A 17,368-nucleotide genomic window follows, 5' to 3' on the forward strand; every position below is an offset into this window, starting at 1 on the left:
GTAATATTTTTCTCTTCATGGTTATTTAACTTTGAAACAGAACTTGAAAGTAGTAATCATGGTTCTACAGTAGACAAAGGACAGAATGTGGGAACCAGACAGGAAGGTGTGATTGCCTTTATTACCTTAACTAGAAACACGGAAAAATGCCCAACTTTCGGGAATACACTGCTATTTCCATTGCAGAAAAGCAAAGAAAAGAAAAAGTCACTGGTACCCTATTACGCTGTCTGTAGACTTTTTTTCTTTTTTTTTTTTTAACTCTAATGAGTATATATCCTTGAAAATAGCCTCTACATCATCTGCTTTTCTGTGTTGGCCTCACGGATTCTGTAAGAAGGATTTATATAAATATATAGATATATAGTAATATATAAGTAATAAGTAATATATACATATCTATATATAGTGATATATAGTAAAGCAATACCCATTTGTATGATTAAAGACCACCTTTAAATAGAGTGGACAAGTATTTTTAGCTTTCTCACAATAGTCGTCTTCACTGACGTATCCCAAAAATGAACATGTGAGACCTATTTCTATTCATTCATTGATGGAACCAAGATGTAATAAGCAACTACAAAGTCCAGACACTTAGGCACTGGGGATACAGTGATAGACAAAACAGTGTTACTGCCCCCATGGGGCTTATCGTCTAGAAGGGGAAGCAGACACGAAACAAGTCACCATACTCACCAATTGTTACAAATTGTGAATAAAAATACGTGTGTGTGCAGTGTAGTGGCGCCTTGTTTTCTACTGGGAGAAGTGAAGGGTCCCTCTTAGGAATTATAATGGGAAGCTAAGGGACCATTTTAAGTTGGGAGAGGGGAGGATGGCACAATCCTATTGACATTTGAAGATTATTTTGGTGACAGTCCAGAGGTGGAATTGGAGAGGGCCCAAAACCAAAAGAAATGTGCCTGCTCTTAAACATGAAAGTGAATTGAAAGATTCCTTTGCTTCCTCCGAATAGTTCTTTAAATGTTCAGAAATAATAACTAGTGTGTTTTTCTGCACTATATTTTTTACCGTGGACAGTTTTACAAAGGTCTAAGTGAACTACTTTTGCCTTAAAGTGTTGTATGAACTTTCTTACAGCATGAACACTATTCCTATTTTTGTAATACATTTTGTCATCCACATACACATATTGTGGTTTCATTTTATTTTTCTCTGTTTACTTAGCCCCCACAGAACCTTTATTGTGTAAGTTTGCTGATGGAGGACAGAAAAAGAGACAGAACCCAAACAAATACATCCCTAATGGAAGACCATGGCATAGAGAAGGAGAGGTGAGACTTGTAAGTCCTTTCTTGAAACTTTAGTGGGGGGGTGTGTGATCTTGAATGCCCACATGAAAAGTAACACAAAAAGGCATCTTGACTTGGCTGCACACTTCTGAAATAGGTGCCAGGATTAAATCTTCCTTTTGGTACATTATAATTCAAATGATGTCAAATTAAAATTCTTTTCATTATATATGGTGATAACAGAGTGATTCTGCAGATGGACCAATAGGTGGTGGAAACAGCTGTGTTTACCAGCTAGCTACATATGAAGTACAAGAGCATTCTAAATTGCCGTAAGAAAAACACAAGTGATTTGGGGGTTTTTTTTGGTTTTTGGGTTTTTTTCAGAAACAGGGTCTCTAGGCTGGGCACGGTGGCTCACACCTGTAATCCCAGCACGTTGAAAGGCCAAGGCGGGCAGATCACCTGAGATCAGGAGTTAGAGATCAGCCTGGCCAACATGGTGAAACCCCATCTCTACTAAAAATACAAGACTTAGCTCTGCATGGTGGTGCATGCCTGTAATCCCAGCTACCTGGAAGGCGAGACAGGAGAATCGCTGGAACCTGGGAGAGAGAGGCTGCCGTGTTCCGAGATAATGCTACTGCACTCACGCCTGGGCAACAGAGTGAGACTCCATCTCAAAAAAAAAAAAAAAAAAAAAAAGGAAGAAACATGGTCTCCGTTGCCCAGGCTGGAGTCCAGTGGTATGGTCATAGCTCACTGCAACCTCAAACTCCTGTGCTCAAGCAGTCCTCCCACCTCAGCCTCCTGTGTAGCTGGGACCACAGGGACATGCCACCACTCCTGGCTAATTTTTTAATTTTTTTTTTTTTGAGACAGAGTCTTGCTCTGTCACCAAGGCTGGATTGCAGTGGCACGATCTTGGCTCACTGCAAGCTCCGCCTCCTGGGTTCACGCCATTCTCCTGCCTCAGCCTTCCGAGTAGCTGGGACTACAGGCGCCTGCCATCACACCTGGCTAATTTTTTGTATTTTTAGTAGAGACGGGGTTTCACCATTTTAGTCAGGATGGTCTTAGTCTCCTGGCCTCGTGATCCACCCACCTCGGCCTTCCAAAGTGCTGGGATTACAGGTGTGAGCCACCGTGCTCGGCCTAATTTTTAAAATTTTTTTTAGAGATAGGATCTAACTATGTTGCCCAGGCTGGCATGGTTTTTTAGAGGGGTTTCTTATGTCATGGTTTCTTAGAGGGGTTTATATTTATAATATTTAGAAGTTATCCTAAATAATAATATGAATATGTATATATAAATAGTACATTTATCATTGAGTTGAGGTTTTTTAACCTCTCTTTTGAATAGTTTTCTTTTTTAATTAAAACCCTCAATTTCCTAATAAAATGTTAGACTTCCATTTCCATCTATTGACTTTCCATGAATTATTATTTTAAAACAATAATACATTGATCCAAGAATGTCTAGGGAAAATGTTCTAGAATCTGCACTGTCCAATAACAGCCACCAGCCCCAGGTGGCTCTCTGAGCACTTGAAATGTAGCTAGTATGCTAGAGAGATCGATTTTTCATGTAGTTTTAAATATCTGCGTGTGGCTCATGACTATCATATGGGACAGTGCAGGTCCAGAGATTAATTATCATATTTATAGTTATTTTGACTAACAGAAACTCCCAATTTTAACAAATGCTGTTAGACTCTAAGTACAAATTCCACCCCCCACTTTTTTTAAGAGACAGGGGTCTCCTTCTGTTGCCCAGGCTGGAGTGCAGTGATGTAATCATAGCTAACTACAGCCTTGAACTCCTGGGCTTCAAGGGATCTTCCCACCTCAGCATCCCCAGCAGCTGAGACTACAGGCACACACCACCACACCTGGCTAGAAATAGAATTTTTAATTCATGCCTTTCTAGATAAATGTTCATATTTCTTTCTCTTTCCCATAGGCTGGAATGACACTTACTTACGACCCAACTACAGCTGCTATACAGAACGGGTATGTCATTAAGATAAATCCATAATGGCTTGAGGGAAAATGAAAATGTGAAGGTGGAAAATATTAGACATTTGTTCCATGAATTATTCTATTTAAAGGATTACTTAATAAAGGCTTTTGTGTTTGTTCTAGATTTTATCCTTCACCATACAGTATTGCTACAAACCGAATGATCACTCAAACTTCTATTACACCCTATATTGCATCTCCTGTATCTGCCTACCAGGTTTGTACCTCTAGGATTCGTCAGCAGTATAACCACTTGTGGACCATGAATCTCTGCTACATTTTTATGTGTCTTAAAATTTTGAGCATTTATGAAATTTGAGTCAAATATTATGCAGCCCAATTTAGTATGAGCTGCTTGGTATTTGGCAGGGTGATTTATTATGTATAGGAGAATGTAAAGCAAAGGAAAATGGTTGTCAGTGGTCAGTCCTTGGAATCACAGCATTTTGGAATTGGAATGAACCCAAACACTTCCTTCACCATGGAGCCCTGCTTTTGGACACCATGTTTCCCAAAAATGGAAAGTTAAGATAATTGCCATTAGATGTAATACAAAGTAGGTGTGTACCCTTGCTTTTGTTTATTCGTCAGCAGGAACTGATAAAAGAACAAGTAAACATGGTAATACACAAAGATGTGTCTCTAGTAGGTAGCATTAAGTGAGCAGTGCAGCTGACATTTGAGGCAAAAATATAAAAGCAAAAAGGGGACTTCCTGTTTAGGTTATTACATGGGAGGCTTTACCTTAAAAGGAATTCCCAACTTAGAAACAAAAACTCTTGAAGTGCCTTGTATTTCAAGATTTGATTTGATTTGATTTGAATGCAAAGGTAGCTCCTGTCCGCCATGAAGCCAGTAGTGTACATGCATTTCTCCTCCTGTGTCAGAAAACCTCTAACAGGGTTACTGCCTGGGCCCAAGATAGGAACCTTATAATGGAGTTCAATTGCAGACATGTGGGAGCAGAGTTTCCTTTTGTTGACCGTCGGGGTCCTGTGTGACTAAATTTTTGTGTATTATTGATTTTAAAACAATTAGATGTTGTAGTCCTAATTTCTGGGGTTAGGGGACTACAATATGTAATCTAATAGTTGTGTTATTTTAACTTCTATAAGCCTCAGTTTCCTCATCTTTAAAATGGGGATAATAATAGTTTCTATCTCATAGTCTTGAGAGAATTATAAAAACCAAATGAGACTGTATAAAGAGCCCAGCCGAGGACCTCGCATATCATTATCACTCAGTTAATGTTAGCTATGATTATTATTAATATGCAGGATTAGGTGGCTGATAATAAGGGTATATTAGTTATACTTTTAAATAATGAATTGGCCAAAATAAGCAATGTCATATAACTAATTCTGTCTAAAAACATAAAAATGGTTTTGAGTAATGGAAGTAATTAGGTGCACTAAAACTGAAGGTTGACATTATCATGCACTAAAACTGAAGGTTGACATTATCATTCACAGTCTCCTAAGCTTCTAAGCTCTTACAGCCTGCTTTCCCTGAGTTATCACTCATTTTCTTTTCTTTATTCTCTCTGGGTTCTTATGTTACTTATTCTGATGCTTCATTCTGCTGGGTGTAGTATTGACTAATTTAATGCCTCTTTAGTTGTTTTGGATTTAGGATTCCTATCCTTTCCTTGACTGTATAAGACTCGGTGAGATCTGCTCTAGTGCACTTCCCTAATAAACAATTCCTGTGCCTGGTATGAAAAGGTAGTCTTTCTTAACTGTCTGAACTTGGAAACCTCTGTCATTTATATGTTACTAAAAATAGGGGCAAGTGTAAGTTATTCTTAGGCAAATGAAAGATTATAAGTATTAATTTGAATTTATGTTGCTATAGATATTACAGCTATTAACACATTTCTCCAACACCTCTTTTTCCCTCTTTAATATAAAACCAGTGTGCATTTTGGCCACAGAACTATTTTGTACAATAAAAATTAGGAGATCAGTGTCAGTAATAGATTTGATATAGCTAACTGGAAACAACATATTTCAAAGGCCTTATTTCCTCTCCTGGGCATTCTGTATTTCTCTAAGATATATAGGGATTGCATTGCATTGCCTGACACTCAGTGCCATAGCCTCTAAGACTGATTTTTAACTCCATAAGTTCAGGGCCTAGTAGGGTCAGTGGATGAGCTTTAAGTCGTCTGTGACTCCTTAAGTTGTTTGCAAAATGTTGCTTGTGTATGTGCAATTAAGTGGGGAAAAATGTTCTATTTCCCTAATTAGGTTTTCAGAGGGCTCCATGACCCTAAAGAGGTTAAGAACCAATAGTAAAGAGTTTACAAAACATTATTATTCCCATTTTATAATTAGAAAATTGAGGAATAGAAATTGACAGCAGCTGATTTGCTGCTTAAGAAAGAAAATTAGATGTCATACCTCCCTAATTCTGTAATGCTATAAGCTATTAGATTATTAAGACCACTGAAGCATATAAAAAATGGGGGCATCTGGCCCAAATTAGGGTCTGTAGGGAGTTGTTTGCCTTCCCATCATATATCCAGTGAGGGCCCTGCACTCGTGTTGTAGTGGGCCTTTCTCCACTAAACCACCATAAGCTTATGCAATTGGATTTGAGAAATTGGCAGCTGCAAGAAACCACCAACCCCAATGGGGAAAGGCTACAGTCCAGATAACTGAAATGTTAACAAGGCAGAAGCACTTAACTTTGGTCTGCCTTAGGTGGCAAAGGAAACCAGAGAAAACAAGTATCGGGGCTCTGCTATCAAGGTAAATCACAATACATTCTTCCCCCATGACTCTTCCCCATATCCTCTCTGTTGAACCTCTGAAGTTAACAATAGGGGGAAAAAATGCAGGAGGGTTTTGTTGTTAAGAATTGGAAACTGGAACTTATTATAAAATTACATAGACTCTGGAAAGCTCTGGGCATCAAGAAATGGGCTGATATGTTTTTCTTTTGAGTGGCAGACTACACATGCTTTCTTTCCTGCCACAAAACCTGACTCTCACATCTTTATTTCTCAATTCAGAGGGTCTACTGTGTGGATGCCCATTTGACTGTAGATGTCAGAATCTAGTTACTGAAGTTTAATTTCCTTAATCTGAATTTCAGATTTTTATTTTCTGCACTAACTAGAAATTGTTGACCACAATACAAGATTTCTAAAACTAATGTCCTAGGTATCAAAGAGAAATTGAATTTCGTTATTTGTATTAAATAAGCACATACTTTAAGGGTTAACTTCTAATAAGATGTGCTGGAATTAATTGTCATTCATGTGTAATTCTAAAGCACCTAGTTCATACCTTGATTGTTAACACTTTTCACTCTTTGAGTTGTTTCTGTGTTTATCTCCCTTGCATAGATATTAAATTTCTTGGGGGTGGGGCCCATGTCTTTTTCGCCTTTTTCTCTTTGTTGCCTGATACTCAACAATTACTTCTTGAGTGGGCAAATAGAAATTGTTTCTGAATAATCATTTCATCCTATTCAGAGTGACCAGTTTGCCAAGAATTCTAACTGCCTTAATCTTTTTAATCATTGATAGTATTGTTTCCTTGTTTTCTTTCTGTAGATTTTTAACATGATTAAAAAGAGTTCTAAAGAAATAGGTAAGCTTTACAATGAAAATCAATATTTCTTTCAAAATCCTCCCTTTTCTAGGTGCAAAGTCCTTCTTGGATGCAACCTCAACCATATATTCTACAGCACCCTGTAAGTTTTTCATCTTAATGACTTTGTATTTTACAAGTAAGTTATGTGTATATTCTCTCTGGGTTAAAACCATTTGCCAAGGGTGGTATAGGATTTGGGAAATTTTAAACATGGAATACGAGAGTGTACAAATTCATTATAAAACTTCTTCTCATCCTTGTCATAAAACAACTTGGTAGAAGATTATTAAGTTAAATTTTCTATAAGAACTTAAAATGTACCATATTTGAGGCAGGGCACCATTTTCTTATTCATACCAGCTCTTTAGAGATCATTCAGTTGAGAGGCTACATTTTTAATAGTACTTGGGATAAAACTGCTCTCATTTTTACATTCTGTTTAATGCAGATATAAAGTTCAAAACCAAGATAAGATTTTCATCAGTGTTACTTATCCTTTCTATGGAGATTATAAACACTAAAGTGGTAGCACATTATTTGGTAAATAACAAATGTGATTTCTTAATCACGTGAGCATTCATATATATCACTTTTTTTATTGAGTGAGTTATACTTTACCTTATTATATAGTGTATTTCATGTGTTTTTCAAAGACACATAAGATCTAGTTTGTGGAATATCTAGTTTGTGGAAGAAGGGTTTGAAAATTGAAAAATACATATGGAGAACAAAGTTACAATAAGGCTAAGGATGTCCAACACAGTTACCTGCATGCTCACATGAGAAAATCACAAATTTGGCTCTAAGCTTTCTAGTAACTGATGCAAAATGGGAATCCTGGTAAGCAATATGGTTCACAATATGTGTAAAATAAAAACAGATTTGGTTGCTTAGAAAAAGAACTCTATTCTTGGCCTTATGTTCAGACAGCAATTTGTCTTGGGATACCTTTTAAAGTGGATACTGCAACGTAAGACCATGTGTATGAAATAGCAATCCAGGGATAACAGGTTCTGAATGAGAAATTGCTGAGATGACTTTTAAGAAGCAGATAAAGCATGTTTAGGTGATGACATAGGAGAGGCGCTTTCTGATATAAGTATATGTTTTGTGTGATATATGCACATACATATAGATCTATACATGTGCACATACATAGACACATCTTCAAACCCACACTTACCTGTACATGTGTACATAATATACATGCACTGATCCACACATGCCCGTAGCAATCTATATCCCTGATACTCCATGCTACCCTATTTTGGAATGCTTGGAAATCAATCTACTTTGAGTTTGAGGACTTCCTATTACAGATGGTGCCAATGAATGAGAAAAAAGAGCAGGAAGCTCCTCCACCGTCTTCTAGGCTTCTGAGTCATTTCCGTGTTACCACATGCTTTTTGATGATGCATGTTAAAAAAAAAAAAAAATCTAACAGAATGTATTAAGGACAAACATTATCTCTGACCCACATCTATATCTTTTTTTCTTTTTGGCAACATTTGAGAAAAAGACTGCACGTATCTGAGCTTAACATCTTTGAGGAGACATTAGGAATGTACGCAGAAGGTTGCTATCTGAGGATTCATTACCTTTCCCCGCCCAGCTTTACACTGCCTGATTTAAATCAGAATTAAAGTGCCTGTACACCTAAATCTGTCCTAGATTGTCTATCTAATTATCAATAAATAACAGTTGTATTTAAGGGATGCCAGGTACAGTGATACCAAAACATATGTTAGTAGTTACAGAGCATGTCAGAATACTTGCATTCTCAGATAATGAGGTGATTGCAAAAAGTCCAAAAATAAAGAGTTCATTAAATTTTGGTTTATACAATCAGTGTAACCATTTAAAAAATGATAATAATGATAATTTTTCAATAAGCTGGGTGAATGGTTAGAATAGAATGCTAAGTTAAGAGCAAAAACCTAGGATATGAAATTGTTGATGCGCTCTGATTGAACCTGTACAGAAACACACAGAGGCTAGAATCTGGCAGTAGTACCCTGACATTGCTAACAGTGGTTGTATTAGACTGGCTGAGTTAGAAGCGATTTTTTTCCCTCCTATTTTCTTGAATATATTTAATGTGATTTTAATGACCAACATTTTTTCAAATGAAATAAAAGATTCTGGACTCAGATTATTATTCATATCCTAATTGTCTTCCCTCCCAGGCACCAAAGTGTAACTTAAAGTTCTGAGAAACACTGAGTGAATGAAGAAATGTACTCTCAATCCTAACAACCTGATGTTGAACGAAACGATTATCTGGATAGAACATTATTAAACAAAATACTGTACTGATCTTATTAAATATAATACATTGTTTTGTGACTGGAGAAAACATCAACTGCCTTTTTTTCCAGTTTTTTTTTTTTTTAAGAAAGCATTTTGTAACCCTAGACAGGCAGTGATAATCAGTTTGTTTTTCCTATGATAGCTCCTCCTGCTGGACTAGCTTGCTTCCAGTTACAGGAAGTGAAGGGAAAGGGAGGGAAAGGAGGGACCAGTGGCTTTAATACAGGGATTGTTGTGAAGTGAATGCCAAGATATCATTTCCCCTAATGCTCTTACAAAACTCTCAGGAAGAGCAATTTAGAAGATTTTTAGGAAACTGTTTATGATGCCATTTGCAAGATTGAGGGAGCTTGTTTTTGCTTCACATTCTTAAACAAACTAAGGTATTTCCTTTGCAAAAGGTAATTACAGGATCTTGACTCTTGCCTCAGTTTGTCTAATTTTGCTCTTGTCTCCAACTTCCCAGGGTGCCGTGTTAACTCCCTCAATGGAGCACACCATGTCACTACAGCCCGCATCGATGATCAGCCCTCTAGCCCAGCAGATGAGTCATCTGTCACTAGGCAGCACTGGAACAGTAGGTGGCAAATTAGTATCATGTGTCTCTGTAAACAGAGGAGGGTAAATTAATGCAGCCTGTATCTTCCCTATCAAATGACAGGCTCTATGATAACAGATTATGTCTAATCCCCTCTCTTCCCTCCACATGACCTTCCATAAAGTAAATACTCAGCTATTTCTTGATTAATTGATGAACTCGAAAGTCTATTCTCTGGGTATGTCTCCTTTACAAGAATATAGCACCCACACATGGCCACATCTAGCCTTTTATGACTATTGTCATTTATATAACTAGTACCACTGTCCCTGTGGCAATGTCATGAAGCAAAAGACAAAGTAACAAAAGATGGTAAAAGCAGGAAATTATTTCTCGCTTATTTCTTCTTTTATGGAGTTTGGGAGCATTGAATCATGATCTTAATATTGAAATATTTCACCAAAGTCCAGGGGACTCCTTTGGGTAATAAGGTTGAGCTGGCACCAGATCAGCTTCCAGGTTTGATGCTTAGCATTTTGCTGGTAAGATGGCTAAAGGATTTTAATTTAGCCTGTATTCTGTAGTGGCTTAAAAGAACAAAGGGTGGTGCGTTTTCCCCTCATATATTCAAAACCCACAGCCATTTCTTGTGAAGGCTAAGCCAGGGCCACACATATCCAATGAGATTGACTAGAAATTTCTCCTGCCTTTGGGAAAGAATGACTGTCAGTGTCAGAAAAGCCGGGCTTTGCTGCCTAATGCAGTGACCTGTTAGAGGTCTAATAAGTCATTTACCCCTGTGGATGGGCTCCACCTGTAGAAACAATACTAGGTACTAGTTTAGGGGGCTGCTAGAAAATAATGAGGTCCTTTGAGGAGAGATCTTCTAAAATCACACATTAATGATACTGAATTCTTGAGAGTGACAAACTTTTTTATCTTCACCCATGATAAACTTTTTTATCTTTGTTAGCAAATCCAAAGAAATGTGGAATTTTTAGTTTAGCAGATTCAAAAAGTAGAAAACAGTTTGCCTTCCATATGACATATTTATATGCACTATTTAAGCTTTGAGGTAGCCCATTTAAATTTCTTCTTTGAGATTTCCAAATACATTATATCCATCTCACAATTCCCCTAAGTACTCCAAATTTTGCAGTTTACCATTGCCCATTCTGATCTCATTCTTCTTTCTAGTACATGCCTGCAACATCAGCTATGCAAGGAGCCTACTTGCCACAGTATGCACACATGCAGACGACAGCGGTTCCTGTTGAGGTTGGTAGAGACCATCCAGTGACCATTCTGGCTATAAGTTGTTTCAGAAATGGGTAAATTAAATAGAACTCAGAAAAATCCACCAGACGTCAAATATTTGGATAAAGAATTGCGTTTAGCCAGATGTGGTAGATCATGCCTGTAAGTCCAACATTTTGGAAGGCTGAGGAGGGAGGATTGCTTGTGGTCAGGAGTTAGAGACTAGCCTGGGCAACACAGCAAGATCCCATCTCTACAAAAAATAAAATTGTTTTAAAATTGGCCAGACATGGTGGCATGGACCTGTAGTCCCAGCTACTCAGGAGTATGAGGCAGAAAGAAACCTTGAGCCCTGGAGTTCGCGACTGCAGTGAGCTACGATCATGACAAATTAGGGTAACAACATCCAGGCCACACCTCTAAGACTCCCAGAAATATTTTCTAAGCTTATAGTGTCTTTCATACCCATCGGAGGTTCTGTCTTGTCTCTTAGAAAATGATACTACAGACACAATAAGATAAATCTGGAGTTTGCAGTCCCAGTACTAAAGATCATATCCATGATAATTAATAATGATGAAAAGAAATCAGTTGTAGTTAAGAAACTTAGTGCAAAAGAGAAAGCTGTTTTGAAACTGCTCCAGGGATGAAGAAGAAACCATACCTGTTTTTACAGAGGCTGTTAGTATGGCTAGATAACTGTTCTTGTTATGGAAGATACTGATATGGAAGAAAGAAGTCTAGCATTTAAATTACGGTTAAAGAGAAAAACGTAGCATTTTCCTGCTAAATATCCTTAAAATTTCAAGGAAATGTATCAATCCAGTTGATCTTGCCCATTAGGCAGATCCCAAAGGTTCCAGTTCCGGGAAAGGATCGTAGGACTCTGGCCTGTTGGTGGAGTTGGTGGTGGTGGTAGTGGTGGTGATAGTAGTAGCAGTAGTAGTAGTAGTAGTAGCAGTAGTTGTTGGAGGTGGTGGTAGTAGTATTTTACTTCTGTTTGTGCAGTTACTGACAACCACAATTACCAGAGCCTACAATTCCTTATCTTCAGTCTGAAACCCAAAAAGAAATCTGAAAATAAAAATTATCTTTGTAACTACTTTAGCATAAAACCTGACCTATCGCAAAACCCAACTTGAACTGAGATGAGACAAAATCTTGATCCCACTTAACTGTGCTGCTTCATTCATGGCTTCCAGTGTAGAACTATTAATATGTTTGCTTATGAGGTGCTGCCCTAGACCCTACTGGAGGCATTATGTGATATACAGCATATGCATACCACATTTCAGATTATAAAATCTGAAAATACTGAATTCCAAATCACATCTGTCCCCAGGGGATAAAAGGGTAAGAGATTTGTTTGATACACTGTAGCTTGATAAAAATAGGAAAGTCATAAACATTTGGATGGGAGGTACTTTGGGTCTATTAGACATGCCAGCTGCTTAGGGAAATGATTAACCTTGAAAGCTCTGCATGATGTGAAGAAATTTACTTTAAAGAGTAACTGTTTTTAAGGTACTGTTGGATTCAGTCAGGCCTAAGTAGCAGAACTGAGGTTTTTTCACTAACGTGTCTCATCCATTCTGCCTTGTTTGTTGTAGGAGGCAAGTGGTCAACAGCAGGTGGCTGTGGAGACATCTAATGACCATTCTCCGTATACCTTTCAACCCAATAAGTAACTGTGAGGTATGAGGGAAGGGTCTCCGTAACTGGGGGGCTCAAGCTATGGGGCTTTTTTTAAAATCAAAATAGTGATTGAGATAACTCAGATTTTATCATGCTGCTTTAATCATGGCCCAGGCATCCAGTCTTGTTGAAATATTACAATCAGTGATTTTATGAATTTAAGATTAATCATTTTGTCTAAAAAGAATATACTGAAGCCAAATGTATAACTACTCTCCCCACTAAAAAGAAAAAAATAAAAATCTGTAACATCAGAGAACACCAAGTACCAAAATTGTCCTATAATACAAGTATCCTATATTACTTTAATACTCAGAAACCAGAGGACCCATAGCATAAGATGTTGCTTAATCTAGCATTACAAGTTTAGCAACATCTTGATTATGAATTTAGATAAATGTCAATATCCTTAGATTGAAAGATTGTATTTCCAGCTCTTACTTGAACCACAAATTCCAAACTTTTCACTTTACCATGCAGACTGTAATAAAATAGCTGTGTAGAACTTAGAATACCCTGGTTTCTGGATTGCCCTGGTGATAATAGTACTTTTGATTTCATAAAGTCACTCTTTAGAAACCCACATGAATTTGGCTCTAAATTAAATAAAGTATTTTGCAAGTCCTGGATGTGACAGGCATTGAAAGTAACCATCAGTTTTTGCATTTATCAGTCTACCACCAGTCAGGAGCATAGCCTTTTTCAAACACGTATCTCTTTAAAACAAGAAACAGATTACAAAGCTCTGTAGTGTATCACACCAAATCTACAAAAGCATTTGTCTTTTATTTTTCTCTTCCAGATGTATAGAAAGGTGTTCTTACATGAAGAAGGGTGTGAAGGCTGAACAATCATGGATTTTTCTGATCAATTGTGCTTTAGGAAATTATTGACAGTTTTGCACAGGTTCTTGAAAACGTTATTTATAATGAAATCAACTAAAACTATTTTTGCTATAAGTTCTATAAGGTGCATAAAACCCTTAAATTCATCTAGTAGCTGTTCCCCCGAACAGGTTTATTTTAGTAAAAAAACAAAAACAAAAAACAAAAACAAAAGATTTTTATCAAATGTTATGATGCAAAAAAAAAAAGAAAAAAGAAAAAAAAAAAAGAAAACTTCAATTTTCTGGGTATGCACAAAGACCATGAAGACTTATCCAAGTGCATGACCGGATTTTTGTGGTTTTGTTCATTTTGTGTTTAATTTGTGTTTTTTTTTCCAGCTGTATGAAATGGGCTTTCTGAAGTTTAAATAGTCCGACTTCACCCATGGTGTTCTGTGCTTGCAGTGCGAGTGTTGCTGTAATTCAGTGTTGCCGTCAGTGTCTCTTTTCTTAGCTTTCTGTCTTTCTTTCAACGTAGTGTGAAGTGTCTTATCCTTTTCTATGAATTCCAATTTGCCTTAACTCTTTTGATGCTGTAGCTGTTTCAGTAAAAGTTAGTTCAAACTAATGATGTAGAATGCTTTGACCAAATGAGCTGGTCTATTATGCCTTGTAAAACAGCAGCATAGGGCTTTTAAAAGGTAGTCAATAAAAGTTGCTGAAATTTTGGCTTTTTTAAATATGTAGTAGGTGTTTTTAATGATTTTTCACATAATGTGTAAGGTAGTGAAATGCAAGAAGGGAAAAATGTTTTGTGTGAAACACATTTTCTGACTGGGGAACTTTTATTAGGGTAAATTGTTTGTAAGGCTGTATGCCAACAGTTTCCTCTGATAGTTTGACTGATTTAGGATATCTGCTGTATGATGCAATGTAAAGTCTTTTTTGCCTTTTTTCAGGAAAAAAAAAAAAACTAATGTACTAGATTTAGTGTAGGTAGTGTTGGGGTTGGGGACGGGGGGTGGGGGAGGGGAGTCACTGAATGTTTTGTCCTTCCTTTATACTAATGATAGTGCTTTAGAATGAGAATTATGCCTGAAATCTGGCAAACCGAAACATGTTGCTATTGCAACCAAGTGGCAAAAGCTAAAAGTAAGGATTTATCTTCAAACATAAGCTGAGATACGAATAGAAGCAAAACGATTGGCTACTAGCTCTCTCTCTCTCTCTCTCTATTAGGTAAATTTGAAAAATAAAAATGACTTGGCACTTTTAAAGGTAACTTCACCAAAGACCGAAGAGCCAGTAACCAGTAGCTCCAACTTGTCTCAGCATCACATCTTCTGTGCTCTTTATTTTTGCCGGACCAGTTTGCGGTTAGGAGAATGTGCCTTTTTTGTACCTTTGCATTTAGGTTTTATAATTTTAATTGATGTATGGACACACACAAACAAAAAAGCATGAAGGAAGATTTGGATCCAAGCAGTGCCACACTTTACGTCATCACTACAAGTGTTCAAGTGTAAAGAAAACCAATTTTGAAACTATGAAATTCCTGATTCATAAATACACAGTTATTTCTACTTTAGTACATATAAGATAATTCACTGTTATTAAAGCTCTTTTATTAAGGCAATTGCATATGTTTTAAAAGCAATGGTAAATTAAGTTGTCTTCCAAAACTGTGTACTTGTCTGGTCAGCTGTGTATGATCAGTTATCTACCTCAGAGTCTATTTTCTTTTGTGCTGGGACAGGTTGCTGGCCCTCCCTGTTTCCACAGACCAAATCCTCCTAGCTCAGGAGCTAGGGCTAAGCAGTTGTTTCTTTCAAGTATTTTTTAGTTCTTAAATTTTATGCTTGTATTTGATGATAGATGTCAGTGACATTTCATAGTTTCAAAAGTCCTTGCTGCTCTGAGAAGTGTAGATTCTAGTGAAAATTACATAGTCATAAGAGAAATGTGTTTTTGTTTTTGTTTTTGTTTCATTTTTTTAAAGTTGTGGTATTATTGGTTCTATGCTCCCTGGAATATTACTGCTTTGTGAAAGTCCAGACTGAACGCAGCACCCTCTGTGTACCTAGTACAGTTATAAACCTGGGTCTCTCACTACTTGATATTTTTGCATTAGTTAAGACAGAAATTTGATAGCTCGGTTAGAGGGGAGGGGAAATCTGCTGCTAGAAATGTCTGAACTAAGTGCCATACTCGTCTGGGTAAGATTTGGGAAACATAACCTCTGTACATAAAAAAAGATCAGTTAAACATCACATAGTAGACAGCCATTAAATTATAAAAAAAATTAATTTATGAAGAAAGACCTTTTGTACAGATTGAAAAAAAAGATTTTCATAGAGATATCTATATGATCAAGAGAGTTAATTTTTTATTTTTGTTTTACTAGTGCCACAGACTTGCCAGTGGTAACTTATTTGTCCGGTTCAAGATAACTCTGTAGTTTTCTTTCCTAGGACTTGTTGTTAAACGCCAAAAGACATTTTTGAACTGTACATTTGATCAGATTGTTAGCTTTTCTGTTTTATTTCTTTTGAGAACCTTTGAATAAAAAACATCTGAAATTTTATTTTTCCTGTCAATTTTTTTAAGTAGATTAAGTATATCAGAATTTCGTTTCATTTCTGATCTCTCTCTTCAGCTCAGTAGATTAGTTTGAAAGTGAGTTGAAAGTTATGTCAGATTCAATATATCCTCAAAATACATTTCCTTGAAAAGAATTGGAAAAACCATTCCAACCCCCTTTTGCTGGTTATTTAAATCTGTGTGATGACCAGAGACGTCAACCGTCAACTCAGCACGTCAACGGTCCGCCTGGCAAATATCCATCCCAAAATACACCTCTAGTGGTCTGTTCTTAAAGACCAAAGAACCAGACCCTTTTTCTTCCTCCTTTCTTGCTGCTACCCCTCAACTATTTCATTGCTTGTCAATGCTCAGCAAGGAAGACTGCCTAGCAGCAGCCCTCCCACCTGTGGTAAGGAAGCATGTGGGCAAGAACCTCGGGATGGTCTTATCTATGCGTTTATGACCACGGTCCTCTTTCAGAGCTACCTGTTCAGCTGTTCCCAATTGGAGGCTCCCATGCAGCATTCACGGAGGAGCAAGAACTCCTCTTTCCCTCACTTGACTGCTTTATAGGAGGCACTTACTATGCGAAATAGGCTCCTTCTGCCCAAAGTGGAGTAAATGTTTTAGTGTGGTGGTTCAGTATTTATTTCCTGGTGTCCAGTGGCTCTGTCATGGTGATAAAAAGAGTGGACAGGGAAAACATGCAGTCCAACTCCATTTCTGGGTGCCTCCCCTGCCATCTGGATGGTGTGTGGGGTGAGTTAGATAAGGGAGGGGTCAGCACTTAACTTGCCGGAGCCAAGAAAGCGCTGGTAGTTGATGGCTGTTTGAGAGAAGGAAACTCATTCCTCTGATGCTAACTGGTGCTTCCGAGAGCAAGATGTCAGGGAGGAGAGAAGCATGGCCTCTTGAGACAAACCCAGGCTGCTAACAATGTAAGCTCTGGTCTCACTTGGCGTTCCAGCCACACACCTAAGTGGCCCTTCCTATGACCAAAGGTAAGAAAGAAACGGAATTCAGGCTGCTGGGCACCTTCAATTTTGTTCACCTTATTTTTGTAGCTTCTCGCCGCTGAAGCCCGCGGCCCTCGGTCTGGCTGTGTTACGTACTGAAACTGGTAAACACACTCAGGAGCACCAATCCACGGAAAAGGGAGGATCGAGCCAGCGATGGTGGTTCACAGTTACCGCTCCCATACAACTAGAGGGGTTGTGGCACCTTTGGGGATAAACCCCACCTAGCTGAAAGCTCTGAGACTGACGTGGAATTCTGGGGT

The 17,368-nt window shown here is 37.7% G+C and overlaps 1 protein-coding gene across 10 annotated transcripts in view; it reads left to right on the plus strand.

Moving 5' to 3' along the window:
- Positions 1–17,368, plus strand: part of RBMS1 (RNA binding motif single stranded interacting protein 1) — a 231,641-nt gene that overhangs the window by 201,054 nt on the left and 13,219 nt on the right. For 5 of the 10 annotated variants that reach the window (XM_050752279.1, XM_050752287.1, XM_050752281.1 and 2 more), the window contains exons 7-15: positions 1,192–1,307; positions 3,220–3,269; positions 3,402–3,495; positions 5,984–6,031; positions 6,930–6,980; positions 9,657–9,767; positions 10,926–11,006; positions 12,596–12,680; positions 13,483–16,090. In XM_050752279.1, coding sequence (XP_050608236.1) covers positions 1,192–1,307; positions 3,220–3,269; positions 3,402–3,495; positions 5,984–6,031; positions 6,930–6,980; positions 9,657–9,767; positions 10,926–11,006; positions 12,596–12,673 — 629 coding nt within the window. In that variant the 3' untranslated portion in view covers positions 12,674–12,680; positions 13,483–16,090. Of the gene's footprint in view, positions 1–1,191; positions 1,308–3,219; positions 3,270–3,401; positions 3,496–5,983; positions 6,032–6,929; positions 6,981–9,656; positions 9,768–10,925; positions 11,007–12,595; positions 13,323–13,482; positions 16,499–17,368 lie in introns of those variants that run through there. The other 5 variants (XR_007718381.1, XM_050752280.1, XM_050752283.1 and 2 more) reach the window with 5 other exon arrangements.

This window comes from Macaca thibetana, chromosome 12 (assembly GCF_024542745.1).
Source record: "Macaca thibetana thibetana isolate TM-01 chromosome 12, ASM2454274v1, whole genome shotgun sequence".
Lineage (NCBI taxonomy): Eukaryota > Metazoa > Chordata > Mammalia > Primates > Cercopithecidae > Macaca > Macaca thibetana.